This window comes from Molothrus aeneus, chromosome 2 (genome assembly GCF_037042795.1).
Source record: "Molothrus aeneus isolate 106 chromosome 2, BPBGC_Maene_1.0, whole genome shotgun sequence".
Classification (NCBI taxonomy): domain Eukaryota; kingdom Metazoa; phylum Chordata; class Aves; order Passeriformes; family Icteridae; genus Molothrus; species Molothrus aeneus.
The window spans coordinates 85,203,022-85,216,320 of NC_089647.1; the positions used below are offsets into that span (position 1 = coordinate 85,203,022).

The 13,299-nt window shown below is 43.3% G+C and overlaps 1 protein-coding gene across 1 annotated transcript in view; it reads left to right on the forward strand.

Annotated features, from left to right (window-relative positions):
* Nucleotides 1–489: 489 nt before the first annotated feature.
* Nucleotides 490–13,299, forward strand: part of ATP10A (ATPase phospholipid transporting 10A (putative)) — a 110,354-nt gene continuing 97,544 nt past the window's right edge. The window contains exon 1 of the mRNA XM_066545200.1: nt 490–943. Within this exon, the coding sequence (XP_066401297.1) occupies nt 501–943 (443 nt within the window). The 5' untranslated portion in view covers nt 490–500. The remainder of the gene's footprint in view (nt 944–13,299) is intronic.

Sequence of the window (13,299 nt, forward strand, 5' to 3'; positions counted from 1 at the left end):
GGATAAAGGCCCGCGCGCAGCGCCGACGCTTCAGCGGGAATTTTCTCTTTCCCCGCTCGAACCTCTTTCCCCGTCCCACACGCGACTCAAAGTCAAAAGCCGCCGCTGAAGTGCGCTGCCGGGTGTGCACGGCGGGCCGGGCCGGCGCTCGGGGCAGGCTGAGCGCGGAAGGGCCGCTCCCGTTTCCCGCTGCCCCGGCCCTGTCCGCGGGACGGCGGCCCCCGCATCCCCCGGGCCCGGGACGGGAGAGGCCCGCGGGAGGAGGGCTCGGCTCCCCGCCTGCCCACGTCCCCTCCCCGGCCAGGAGGAGGAGGAGAAAGCGAGAGAGGTCCCGACAGAGCGGCTAGGAGCGGGTTCGAGAGAGCCCTCCTCCCCCCGCCCGCCCCCGGAGGGGAAGAGGAAAGGAGAGCCGTGGCGGGCGGCGGACGATGATAACTTAGGGCCGTGCCTGCCCGTGGGAGCTGCCCGCCCTGGCCGGGTAGGACACCGGGGCGGCAGCGATGTCCCAGGGCACGGCAGGAGGAGAGGGAGCGCCCCAGGTGCTGCCGGAGGGGAAGGAGAGGCAGAGGAAGAGGAGGCGGAGGAAGAAGAAGGAGAGTAAGACGCGGTTGGTGCGCTCCAGCCTGCTGTTACCTGAGGCCGAGCCGGAGAAATCCAAGGGGACGGTCCTGGCCTGCAACCGGCTCAAGACCACCAAGTACACGGCATTGTCCTTCCTGCCCAAGAATCTCTTCGAGCAGTTCCACCGCCTGGCCAACGTCTACTTTGTGTTCATCGCCCTCCTCAACTTCGTGCCGGCCGTCAATGCCTTCCAGCCGGAGCTGGCCTTGGCCCCCGTGCTCTTCATCTTGGCGGTCACCGCCATCAAGGACCTGTGGGAGGATTACAGCCGCTACCGCTCCGACAAGGAGATCAACCACATGGAGTGCCTGGTGTACAGCAGGTGAGGCACAGAGGGTGAGGGCAGGGGACCGCAGCGCCCTGCTGGGCACACAGCGCTGGGGTCCCGCCTGGCACCAGCTCTCAGAAGGTACTGAGCAGGTCCATTGTGGAGGGCTTTCGTTTCCACTTTAAGTGCAAAGAAACTTCCAGTTCTCGTGGAACTGGTGTCTCCCAACTCTTAACTCAGAACTGCGGGAGTTCATACAGTCCTGTATCTACAGGTGGAAGTGAATCCGCTCTGACTGGTGGAGTCTGGCAGTAAATCACTTTATGCAAACACTTCCCAGTGTGTGCAGTAAATTACACTCGTGTATAGTTTCAGGTATTAATTTCATTATAATAACATGAGAACTCACGCAGTCTGCTATAAAATCTTCAATGAAGGATGGAGGCCGGAGGCTTCTTAATTTTCTATAAGGTGTGTGAGATTTCATGACATGAAATTAGTGAACCCAAACTTTGCCTTTCTAAAGAATGAGGCAGTCTTTCCATTGAACATTTACTTTTAAGGGAATGTTTTTTATATATCAAGTGTCATCATTCCCTGTGACTGCTATTTCCCAGTGCTTGTGATGGAGCATTAGGTCATTTATGTCTCTCAGAATTAGTTTTTCTAATGATCTGGGCAATACATTTAGAGCACTGCCTTACTGTTTGTAAATCAGACTGAAATTACTTTTGCATCAACATTTATGTGCTTAGAAGCCAGCTTTACAAAATTTTTGTTTTGCTTTCCTCCAAGTGCCAGTCATCTCTTAGTAGTCTAAGGCTAAGGTTTCCTGGGGAATGAGAGAAGAATATAATTTCTGAGAAAGCAGATTCAGTTTCATTTCTGATGCTTCTAAGTCTAAAAGAAATTAAACACGTGCCAAGAAACTTACACTCGGATTCCACAGACTGTCTGGGAGGGTCTTCTGGGCTGACGTAAGCATGAGACAGAGAGCAACTCTCCTATTGCAAGAAAGGCATGAGAAAAAAAATTCACTGAAAAAGAACTCAGAAAAGGCTGCTTTTCCAACATCAGCAGACTCAGCTTGTTATTTAACAAACTGATACTGGTATCATGTAAGAAATCTCACCCAGCGATATTCCTCCACCGGTAGATATGCATGCATGAAAACATAAGTAAAATAGCCTTATTTCTGTAAACTAAACCAAAAACAACCCAATCAAGTCACACACGTAGTTGCTGCCAACCTGTGCCTGTGTCTAGTGCCTGGCTTGTCTGTAGAACTCTGAACACTTCTGGTGTTGAGGAAGATTGATTGCAGAAGGTCTTGTAAGGGGCTATTCATGCAGAAAGTAAAACAGTGGTAATAAGGATGGTTAATCTAACCTTTTCCAAACAAAATCAGCTTAGAAATAAGCTCTTGTGTCTCCTAGGTTGAAAAGCACTAAGTGCCCAGTGCAGAAGATGTTTAAAATATAACAAATACCAGTACTGGGATATTAATTCTGGAATGCTTTTCCCCCAGCAATTTCCAGTCCCTCTCTGCTGCCAATAAGTAGATGTGACTATGAGAAAAGATGTACCTTTGATGTTAACATCACTTGAGGTCTTTTGTGAGTCCCAGCTAAGTGCGCTACCCTTTGTCATGCTTGTGCTTTTACAGAGTAAGTCAGAATTGTTCCTATTACTGCAGAGTTCAGATTTCTGCTGAGTGACACTTACACAGATAAATTTGGGAGTGGTTTTCCTTTGCATTGGCATCAAAGGCCCACATCGGCCAAATCCCTGTGGGGCAGCAAACATGGAAGTGTGAGAGCTCTGTCACCTATTCAGACGCAGCTTTCTGGCTGGGTGCAGAGCTGAATGGTGTGCACTTACAGCCTGCAAGAGAAGCATGGTCCCCAGCAGCAGCTCACCCATTTTCACCTTCCAGCAGTCGCTAGGGAAGGCTTCCCTCCCACAATTAAAAAATGCAATCAAAACATGTGGTTAAAGTAATTTGCTCACATGTTTTTAATCTACCCACTTTTTATTCTTTTGTAGCTTTTTATAAACTTCACCAAGTCACCTTTTTAAACACCCTCCAGCTCCAGTGAGCGAGATGAGACTAGAAACTTGCTACTTCTGCAGATAAGAGCTAAGATTCTTGCAAACTCGTGTGACGGGGTACCAAGATTGAGAGATTTGTATCAAGGTCATTGAAGTTGCTGGGCGTGAGTTCAGAAAAGCTGTTTTCTTAGAGAGGTGTCATGCCAGGAGAAACACAAGGGATTGATCCTGATATTTACTTTGTTTCCTTAGTCTCTTTGTTTCTGGAAGAATGTTGAAGCGTGTCCGTAAGGAAGTAATAAATGACAGCTTTCTCCTCCGATGGATTTAATGCTGATCCCTTATCAGTTTTACTACCAGACTGTCTCTCCCTCCCCCTACTTGCCACTTCCTTGTGGTAGGGCAGACTTTGATGCAAATGCTGTCCTCGATAGAAATGCTGTTGTAGGTTAATGAACATTGCTGCAGTCCTGTGTTGCCCTAGCACTGTCAGGGAGCAGTAACTCTTGCTGGTCAGTTGTTCATAGCTTGGAAAGAGGCCTTCTGCAAGATGGGATGTGTCTGAGTACCAGGACTCTGTGCTGTGTTGGGCTCCCTTTCCTGCCGGCCTTCCATACAGCTGCTAGAGCTGCCTCAAATACAGACTACAGCATTCAAACACACTGCAGCAAAATAACATTGAATTATAAGTCAGCAAATGGAGACAGGGACTTTGGCTTCAGCAGTAGAGAAAAGCCCTCTGTTTCATGTTCCATGTTGTTTAGTCACCAAGTAAAGATTCAGGTTGGATACCGTGTATTCTGCCATGTATCCTTTTTGTGTGTAATCCATACATGTTGTCCTGGCTGCTGAAGTACCTGTCCTCTGTTAGATATAGGCAGCTTTTAGTGATGCAAAAGCTACAGGACAGAGAGAATGCAGGGATAGGCAGAGCCTAGGGCAGCTCATCAGGAGGAGGTTCTACATGACTCCAGCAGTGTCCACTGCCTGGTGCTCTGGCACAGCCTGCACAGGCAGATCATGTCAAGAGCTGGTCTGTTGGAAAATACTGTTCTCTGCTCTGCTGACTGCTTGACAGCTGGCCTTCTTCCTCCTGCCTGCCCAGTGGACTCAGATGACCCGTTCTCATACAGCCACTGCAGAATCAATGACTCCGTGGCTCAGAGTTGGCAACACTTATGAGACAACAAAACAGCAAAAGATGATGCAACCTAAAGTAAGAAGTTGAAGAGCAATGCAGCTTGTTTTGACAGAAAGAAGACAGTTTTCAATTAGGAGTCCTGGATGTTGTGGAGAGTGGAAAGTAGCTCAGAAGATTGTTGCTTTCTAGAGTCAGATGGAAAGGGATAAGACCTGATTCTTTGAATAAATTGAAAGAAGCTATTGAGTTTGAATTGGCAGCTTATGTCGAGGAATGAAACACACAGGAGAATTGCAGACTTGTGTTGCTCTGTGATGGACTTTGCAGGTCTGTCTATAAGAACAGGCAGAGTTTTGAGGAAGATTTCTTAGCCAGGAGGAGCTAATAAGGCCTCTTTCCAGAGGCCTTTAGGGCACCTCTCTCATCTGGCAATACAGAGGAAATGAGGCACTTACTTTAGGAGGATGGCTTCACAGGTCACCTAGAATTTCAATTCTGTACAGGTGCTTAAGCTAGGAATGCTGGATGACAGCCAGAACGCTTAGTTGATTTAAATGGAGGGAAGTTACAAAGGCATTAGGGCCTTGCCTGCAGAAAATTGTTTTTGCAAACCTGTGATTACCTTAGTCTCCTCTCTTTGTTCCTCTTCCTCATTTCTATCACCCATGGATTGAGGTTGAAGACTGGAGATTACACATTTGCAATCCTAACAGTGAAATCTGTGTTACTATCTTGGACTTGGGAGGATGGAAGGGTGATGTTTTCTTTGCAGTTATGTCCTCCAGTGTTCACCGGCTCTCATTGGAGTTGTGGATGGCACATGTAAATGTCTGCTGTTAAATATTTGATAGAACTGAATTTGTCACTGGGGCAGAGGCTTTGATTTCAGTGTGCTGTTACAAAATATGGTATATGTTTACATGACATGTAAATAGAAGATGAATAGTGATAACTACAATCACAACAAATAATGGCACTTGTCCATCATGGAATTACATTTTATTGCTGTCTCAGGGCTGTGCTGGTGAAATAATCTCTGCTAACATTTTTCTATGAGCCACATGTTCAAAACCAAAGGGCTTTGCTTTTTAAATCTATTCTTTAACTCTTGCTGTGTCTATCAAAGAGTACTGCTAAAGAGTGTAATATCTCTACATACTGATCAGAGAGTGATAACTGCTTCTTATATCAACCTGTAACTTAGAAAATCCATGAAAAATTGCAATTTATGACCGGATACTTGTCACCCCTGAGGTGTGGAAAAAGTTTAATGGGGCATTCAGACAACTATCAAAGCAGGCTGTTTTACATTAAATGTTAATTTCTTTCTGCAAACCTGAAGGGGCGGAGAGCAGAGAGTTTGATGTGGGCAACATTTCCTATAATTTCAAAAATACAGTCCCTTCTTCCCTTTGCCAGCCCAGCTGTGAAAGCCATTCCAGCCTTGGAGGAAAAAGATACAGTAATATTACCAAATCCTGACGAATGCACAGTAGATCCCACTCATGGCCTCAAAAATAGCCAGATGATGACTTGCTTGCAACCACTTCACTCTTAGGTGCCTTATTTTGTTAGCAGCACCAGTCAAATTAGGTTGTATCTCCCACTACTACCATAGTCAAGAGCAGCTTCTTGTCCCAAAACGTGCTGGCAGATAAGACATTTCTCAGTAGAAGAAGCAAGTTTGTCCCCCTTCGAAAACACAAATGTCACTAGATGTGATTCAAAAGGAAACTACCTGGGATTACTCAGTTTCCTTTGTGAGTGAATTTGGTGTACAAAGAGCTGAAAGCAGGAAGTAGTGGCCTGAATCTGTTGAAGTCAGTGTTCCTTCCTTGAGTTTCAGAAAGATGCATCTCTGTTCATCTTACTGTGTCTTTGTGCTTCACTTCAGTTTGAGCCAGGATGGCAGTGAATAAACTCAGTGAGCAATGTAGTAGAGGCTCCTCTGTTAGACTGATAGGGAGTAGTTTTATTCTGCAGTAGAGTTTATCCAAGTAGCAAGGGATGTCTGTGCTAATCTTCAGAGATGTAGCCAGCTGGAATGCACAAGAGAACCTATCTCTCTGTCCAACTGTATGTATGCGGTTTATTTGCTGTTCAGTGTAGGGTAAATTTTCTAAGTGCCTGAGCTTCCTTATTGGAAAAGAAAAATGCTTGACTCTTGTTGCTAAGCTCTTTCATTTGTATTGGATGTCATGAAAGCTGTTGTAAGCTGTTTCACATGCCTCTGGCTGACTGCCAAAGAAGATGCTGTTAATCTCCACTGAAAGACCTGGTGATGTCCCCAAATAAATTTTTGTTTTTACATGCTGCCCCTCCAGAGAGACACCGTAATCTCTTGTGCTAAGCAGACCACAGCTCCAAATTATAGGTGGCCACCTTGTGTGAAGATCTCCTTGCTGTTGTTTGTCTTTATTAACTTGAGAGCATGATTATTGTTAGAGGTGGCCAAAGAATAACAGCTCTATTTGATTCTGTCAGAGTGCATTTCCTAAGAGAATACACAAGAGAAAAGAATTGCATGTACTGTTAAACGCTGCCTAGTATTGTGATTTCACCTTCCATGTATCACGTAGTCAGCAGAACTGAAAATCAGAATTGAAACCCTTGACAGCAATGCAAAAATTAATATTTATGGAACTGCTTACTAGCTAGCATGGCATAACTTAGCCAGGACATTCCTCTCACAAGCAGATCAGTCCTCCAGGAGTAATAATTAGAGTCACTGGGCAGGACTTTTACAGGTACCTGCTCCAGGCTTACACAACCCTCATGGGCAGGTTGCTTACCTTGACACAGCACCAGGAGAAGTCCAAGTGCTGCATCTCCCTGCTGTGTAATCCAGCCTGCTTCCAATTTGTGGGGTAGTTACTCTATGTAAGAGCAGTCTCAGGGGTATCTCTCCTGTTTCCCCACAGCACCAGGTCTTTTGGGAATGTGGTGCTTTTGTGTATGGACACATTAAGGTCAATGCAACTGAGAAGCCAAATGCACAGCTTCAGGATTACATCCAGTTTGCAGGACTTATGCTGTGCAGGCTTGGTTTTAGCAATTGCATATATTGAAAGCAATTAAGTACATGAAAAGCAGAACAATTTCTTTCACTTCACTTAGTTGTGGAGGTGAACTAGTTTCCATGGCTTACCTTCAGCCTTAGTGTTCTTACTTTGGGAGTTGTCACTAATGTGGCTGTGGTAGCAGCCAGTCATGTTTGTACCCAGAAGAGATCCATAGCAGAAACTTAATTTGTACCCACCAGCACTGCCTCACTTTATCTCACCAGAATGTGGAAGCAAGACAGATTCTCCATGCAGTGGACTAGGGAGAGTGCATTTCAGTGAATGGCATAAATTGAGGAGCCTGCTAAAAACCAGGACAGTTGCCTCTCATGGGTAAATTTGGTAGTTGTGGGCAGCAGCTTCCTCTCTTGCACATCAAGCACAAAAGTTGACTCACTGCCAAAATTCAGCCACAATGAAAGCATACTTGTGAAAGATGCTAGCTTTTAGCTTCTCCTAAGCAGGTGCTAGTGGTGGTATGCAGGGGAGAAGAAATGCAAAGGAGGAGCATGAATAGCCCTAACATTGAGATCAACTGAGAAAATGTACATTTCCAAGTATATCTTTGATTCTGAAAAATCAGATAAAGCAAACCTCAGATTTAGCTGGAAATGACCTGCATGTTTCTGAGTGAATTGGTTTTATCTTTGCTGTCTGTACAGGAAGTGGGAGTGAGGGGGCTTCAAAGAGCTTGCAGTGCCTGTCGGATGTGAGCTGAGAGGAACATCTTTCTCTTTTTTACTCTTTCAAGGATGCAGATACACAGCCTGTCCATAACAGGCTAGCCACCCCAGCTGATAGGGTGGTCTGTCCTGTGGGCTGCTGGGGATAATCTACCCCTTTGGAGCTGTCAAACTACCATCTAGTTCTTTGCTCCAACAGGAGCAGTATTTTAACTCTGTTTTGGAACAGTTGCAGGTGAACATCTCTGCCATGGTTAGCCCACATCCTGGGCTGGTTAAAGGACAGTCCTGAACTGGCAAGGCACGTGTTTTCAAGGGTAGGATACATCTTCCATCTCCAGTGCTATTTTGTCTGACCACAATTTCTCAAGAGTGACAAGTAGGCCACTCTTCAGTTCAGTCTTCAGTTCAGTGGCCAATATTTGCATCATGCCCAGTCATTTTATAAACCCAGACTCTGCTGGAGATTTATTTTAACAGACATGGAGGTCACTTGGTTTTTTTTTATGTTCTGGTCGTCTGGAAATAGTGACCTACTTCAAGGAAGAGTTTAACTCCTTGGCTGATAACTGACTTCAGTTCTTACATGTTTGTGCTGTCACATCAACACTGAGTGTGTGAACACTATTGCAGAATATTTGGTATTTCTGTATTTTCCACGGAGGTTTTAATTTTGACTTTTTGACTAAAAAGAGAAAGTCCTCTCTGAAGTGACAGTTTTTGTAAGCAGAGGTCTTTTATCTTTGTGTATTACCTTATGCTTCCTGGGCTTTTTCTGGGTCTCACAGCCATATACCTATATCCTCAGCTCCTGTCTGTTCACCTTCCCACCTTCCAGTAGCAACCTGAATATGCCAGTTTGGGCCATGTTAGCTGATTTTGTGTGTTCCCTAGCAAGTCACTTGGAAGGTTGTTGTGAAATCTATCAAAATATTGATGCCAACACAGGAAGGTGAGAACAGCAATCACCTTAATACATCTGTATGTTCTCAATATCTAGACATGGAATAAGATGCCTCAGAAAATTTGCCAGTGAACAAATTTTGAAATTTTAGCAGGCAGACTATCATCCAAACCCTTAGATATGCAGAAAGTTCATTAACTATGTTAGAAAGATGTAATCTATTTTGGGTGAAAGTACATTATAAGAAATCAAGTATAATCCTCCTAAGTCTGATCCCACAGTTGTAGTGCATTATTTTTGCATTGGCTTACACTTATATTTGGAGGTTTGGATGATTCTTGTATTTTCTTTTCCTCCCTTTTTAGGATTCCCATGTTCTCATTGTCAGCTTCTCCCTGCTGTGCTTGCCTCTGCTGTATAACTGTAGAGCTGTGAAGCTAAAGCCTGATCTTACACCCTTTACCAGATAAAGACATACATTGGTTTTATCTGCATGTTAGAGAGCATGTAGATCTTTCTTCCTTCACAGTCCTGGGTTCCAGTTTTATCAGAGAAGCATGGACTGGCATACCTATATCCCAACAGAGCCACTGATTTGCATCTTGACTCTTCTGCAAATGCCAGTAGTTGCTTCCCCTGTAAACAGTAGTGAGCCAATGATTGTAGCTCCCTTGCAAGAAGCCCTCTTAAGTGCTAATGAGGTTCTCTCTTACTTGACAAGGGTCTTTTCTAAAGGAATTTGTAATATTCTTTCTGGAACATGAGGTGAGATTTACGTCACGTGTCTTTTAGCTAAAAGGTACGTGTCCCATCTGACCAAATCACCTACACTTGTGCCAAAATCCATGGAGAGCATTGAATGGTTTCAGGGAGGAAGGGGAAATCTTTCCAGCTTATTTAAGACACTTACCTTAGGTAAGTTTGAATCAAGAGGTTCTTACCACACTCCAGTGGTGATACAGGTGAAGCTGAACTAGATGGTCACTTACACAGCTAAGTTTAGGTGAGATGAATCCCATTAGTAAGCTTAGAGGGAATAGATTTTACTTCCTCTCAATTAACACTCCATACTATTTTTTGACTGTAGAAGAGTAAGTAGCTTATCCTACTCAATATACTTAATGATTTATTTAAGAACTATTATTTGAGAGTCACAGGTATGGGTAAGTTCACCTGTCAGGTGAAGAGGCTAACCAAATATCCACTGTTTCATCTCCTGCCACGTTCTGCCTTCAGCAATAGCAATTAACTTATTGTTCATACCCATAAAATGTATCACAGTGTTGAGAAACAATATAAGATTAGATGTTGTCAATGAATAATTTTCTTCTTTGAATGATTGATTATATTTGCATTTCTGCAATGTTTGGAGTCTTTCAGACTGTCCTCATAATGTAGGGAATCTTGGTATTTTGGGGATCTTACTTGTTCTTTAACTTCTAAAATGCAGAGGGCAGTTGTGTGTTTGACATAATCATGGATGCTACAAGAATGAAAGTGGGGCTTCATTGTCAGGTGTCTCATAAATGTCAGATAAGGCTTCTGGGTTTTGCCCTGTAGGTTCAGATGTTCAGACTTGCAGGTGATGTTGCTAGGTGATCAGGGGTTGAATCAGAGGGATCAATGGCAAAATTATTCTGCTAATTTTGAGTACTGCTGACTTACCTGTGGTGACCAATTTCTATGCTGGAATTTCAGTGTCCATCTATATAGGAGCACAGGCTCTTGCAGATATACCATGAAGCCATATAAGAGGTGCAGTGGCATAAGACATCATGCCACTCTGCTGTCTTCAGAGTCCTGAAGTCTGTTCATCTAATTGCAACATTTGACACTCTGCTCTTCCTGATCCTTTTAGGCTTAAATATCTTGAATCCTATCAGGTTTTTTCTTACATATATCCCTCATTTATTTTCAGAGTAGTTCCCTGCATGTCTGCTTTTTTGTGGATCCTGGCTGTGTGGAAGCTCTTCTTGCTGTCAGATCCTGTGGGAGCTTTCTTAAATTCAAGCTCAATAGAAAAGGTGTACCACAGCTGAGCCAGCCATCAGTCTAGCAGCGCTGATGTTCAATCTGCTACATCCAGGTTCCAGGAGTCCAGTTTAAAGTCTGTAATAGACTTTTAGGGACTGAACAATCCATGACATATCTTCAATTTGAGGAATAGCACAGTGAACTGATATCTGCCAGCTCATGCCTAAAAAGTGTGTGTGAGACCAGTAAGAGCCATCTGCAAAGAATATTGCAGTGCAGGACACCCAGACTGACAGTGTATCTCTGCATGTAGAGCTAACAAAGCTAGCACTGGAATGTAGTCTAGGTTGGAAACCCAACGACCTGTGGATTTTTTTGTATTTGCAAAGTGTTTGGTTGTTAATGTGGTTTTTATTTTGTTGGTTTTGTGTGTGTGTGTGTATTTGTTTTTTCTTCCAGTTAATAAAAAGTAGAAATTATCCTTTAATGTCCCAGTTTCAAAACTGTTGAAGAATCAGCCTGATCTTTAGCAATTTCACTAAAGATAAAACTAATGAGAAAACTTATGTCCAAAACTTTTAAACAGCAGTACTGAAGAAGAATCTAGAATGATTAATAGTGTTTTTGAAGCACATACAGTCTCTAACTTTTAAAGCCTTTGCTCTGCATTTAAGTGTAAGATTTCCCTAAAATTCCCTATGGTTGTTCTAAATTCAATCCTCCTTGGAATGCAGGGAGCAGAAAAGGGGGAGAGTTCTTGAGTTTATTTTCAATGGCATTTGGTTTGGCTCGGAGGATTTTTATAATGCTAATTTGGTCTTTCCATATTAATTCATGTTCTTCCTCTGCTGCTCCTAAATTGGAAACTTTCCATTTTACATCTGGCAGTCTTGTCCTTAGTTGTTTAACCTTTATGCTTTATCACTAGAAATAGCTGTTTTGTGCATGGAATTCAGCCTCTTAGTCATAATAACATTCCCTTCAGCTCTTCTATCTGTCAACTTCTAGAAAGATTTTCAAGTTTGGGTGTTTTTTTTTGTTTTGGTTTGGTTTTTTAACCACTATTTGTGTTTGCAGAAAGCATGCCTGAGTTGGCAGTGCTGCACCCTAGCAAAAAGTTTCAAGCAAGAAAACTACAAGGCATACTCTTTACCACTGGTAGGAAGTATGGAAAGACAGCCAAATGTAGACACAGAAGTGGTCAAGACCTGTGATCCACTGTCCCTGCTAGCTGAGCAGTATTCATGTTAGATGCAAACCTGATTGATGAGCACTTGGGAGCACAGTTTTTATTTTTCCAGTTACTGAGCATACATCCCATAAGCCCAAGACATATTTGGGATATGTCCTCATTGATGTCTAACTCCTTTCTGACCTGTACTTGTAACTCATGAGCTCCAGTTAGATTCCACAGCAGTTCATCCACCAAGAGCATAGACAATATGAAAACAAAGTCTGTGTAGGAGAGGTTCCCAGTCAGTGTTTTCTGTAACTTTTATTACTGTGCTGTAATTAATTTACACCCATGCATGGTTAATGGGAGCTCTAAGGCAATGTGCAATATGCATCAGGTATTTAGAAAGCTTAGTCTTTGCATCTCTTTGCCCAAGTCTAACTCAAATAAGAGGCAAAACCCAGAAGAGGTTTGTCAAGTTCTTTTAAGTGTGACTTCTTACACAGCTGGTTACATGAGTGCTAGTTCTTAAAACTGTCAGCTGTGAAAGGTGTGTTTATGCAGCACACATTGAGCACGAATCACAGCTGTCCCAGCTGGTGGATCTCAATACCCTCAGAGCCTCATGCAGAGGTGCTTGATGCTCTGGAAGCAGTTTGGGTCATTACTGCTGTCCTGTCTCTTAGCAGGGTTTGTCAGCTCAAACACAGCCAAGTTCACATGTCTAACACTTTCTGTGTGTGGATGGGGCACAGCTGGTGGGGACAACCCTACACCCTCCTCTAATTTATTGTCCTTAGACTGATAAAACCCAGTAAGAAAAAATTGCATTCATATAAATGCATATACACATTAGATGAGTCTGCTTAATTTAGAGAGGGTTATTTCAATTTAACTGCGACCAAATGGATAGCAAACCATATATCTGGCAGTTAATGCAGCACTATTTCCCTAATAACTTTGGATCAGAAAGTAAATTTTATGAAAAAAAATGCTGTCAAACAGTCCTTTTTCTTTTAAGACACACACAGATAATAAGTGTGATTTGCTACATCAGCACATACCAAATTACCAGGAGACTGATGATTAAGGGTTGAAAAGCAAATGAAACAAGCTGGCTATAAGCTTAAGATATTCAAGTGAAGCAGATGTAAGCAAGTGCTACTGCAAGTTGTTATCCTTATATCATATTTCTGCCATCTTAATTCATTTTTACTGAGAACTTAAGTGGAAAAGCTGCTGTTAAATTCTTAGGAATGCAGCACAACATTCTTAGGAGTTTTATGAAGTTTCAAAAAAGTCGCCTGTTCATGTCACAGCAGCGTAGGCAGCTCATGTTCCAGATAATGTTTACCCTGCAAGAAGTCTGCAGGAGAACTCTATTTGAGCCATGAGTTTTCACCTGGCTTTCAGAAATAAG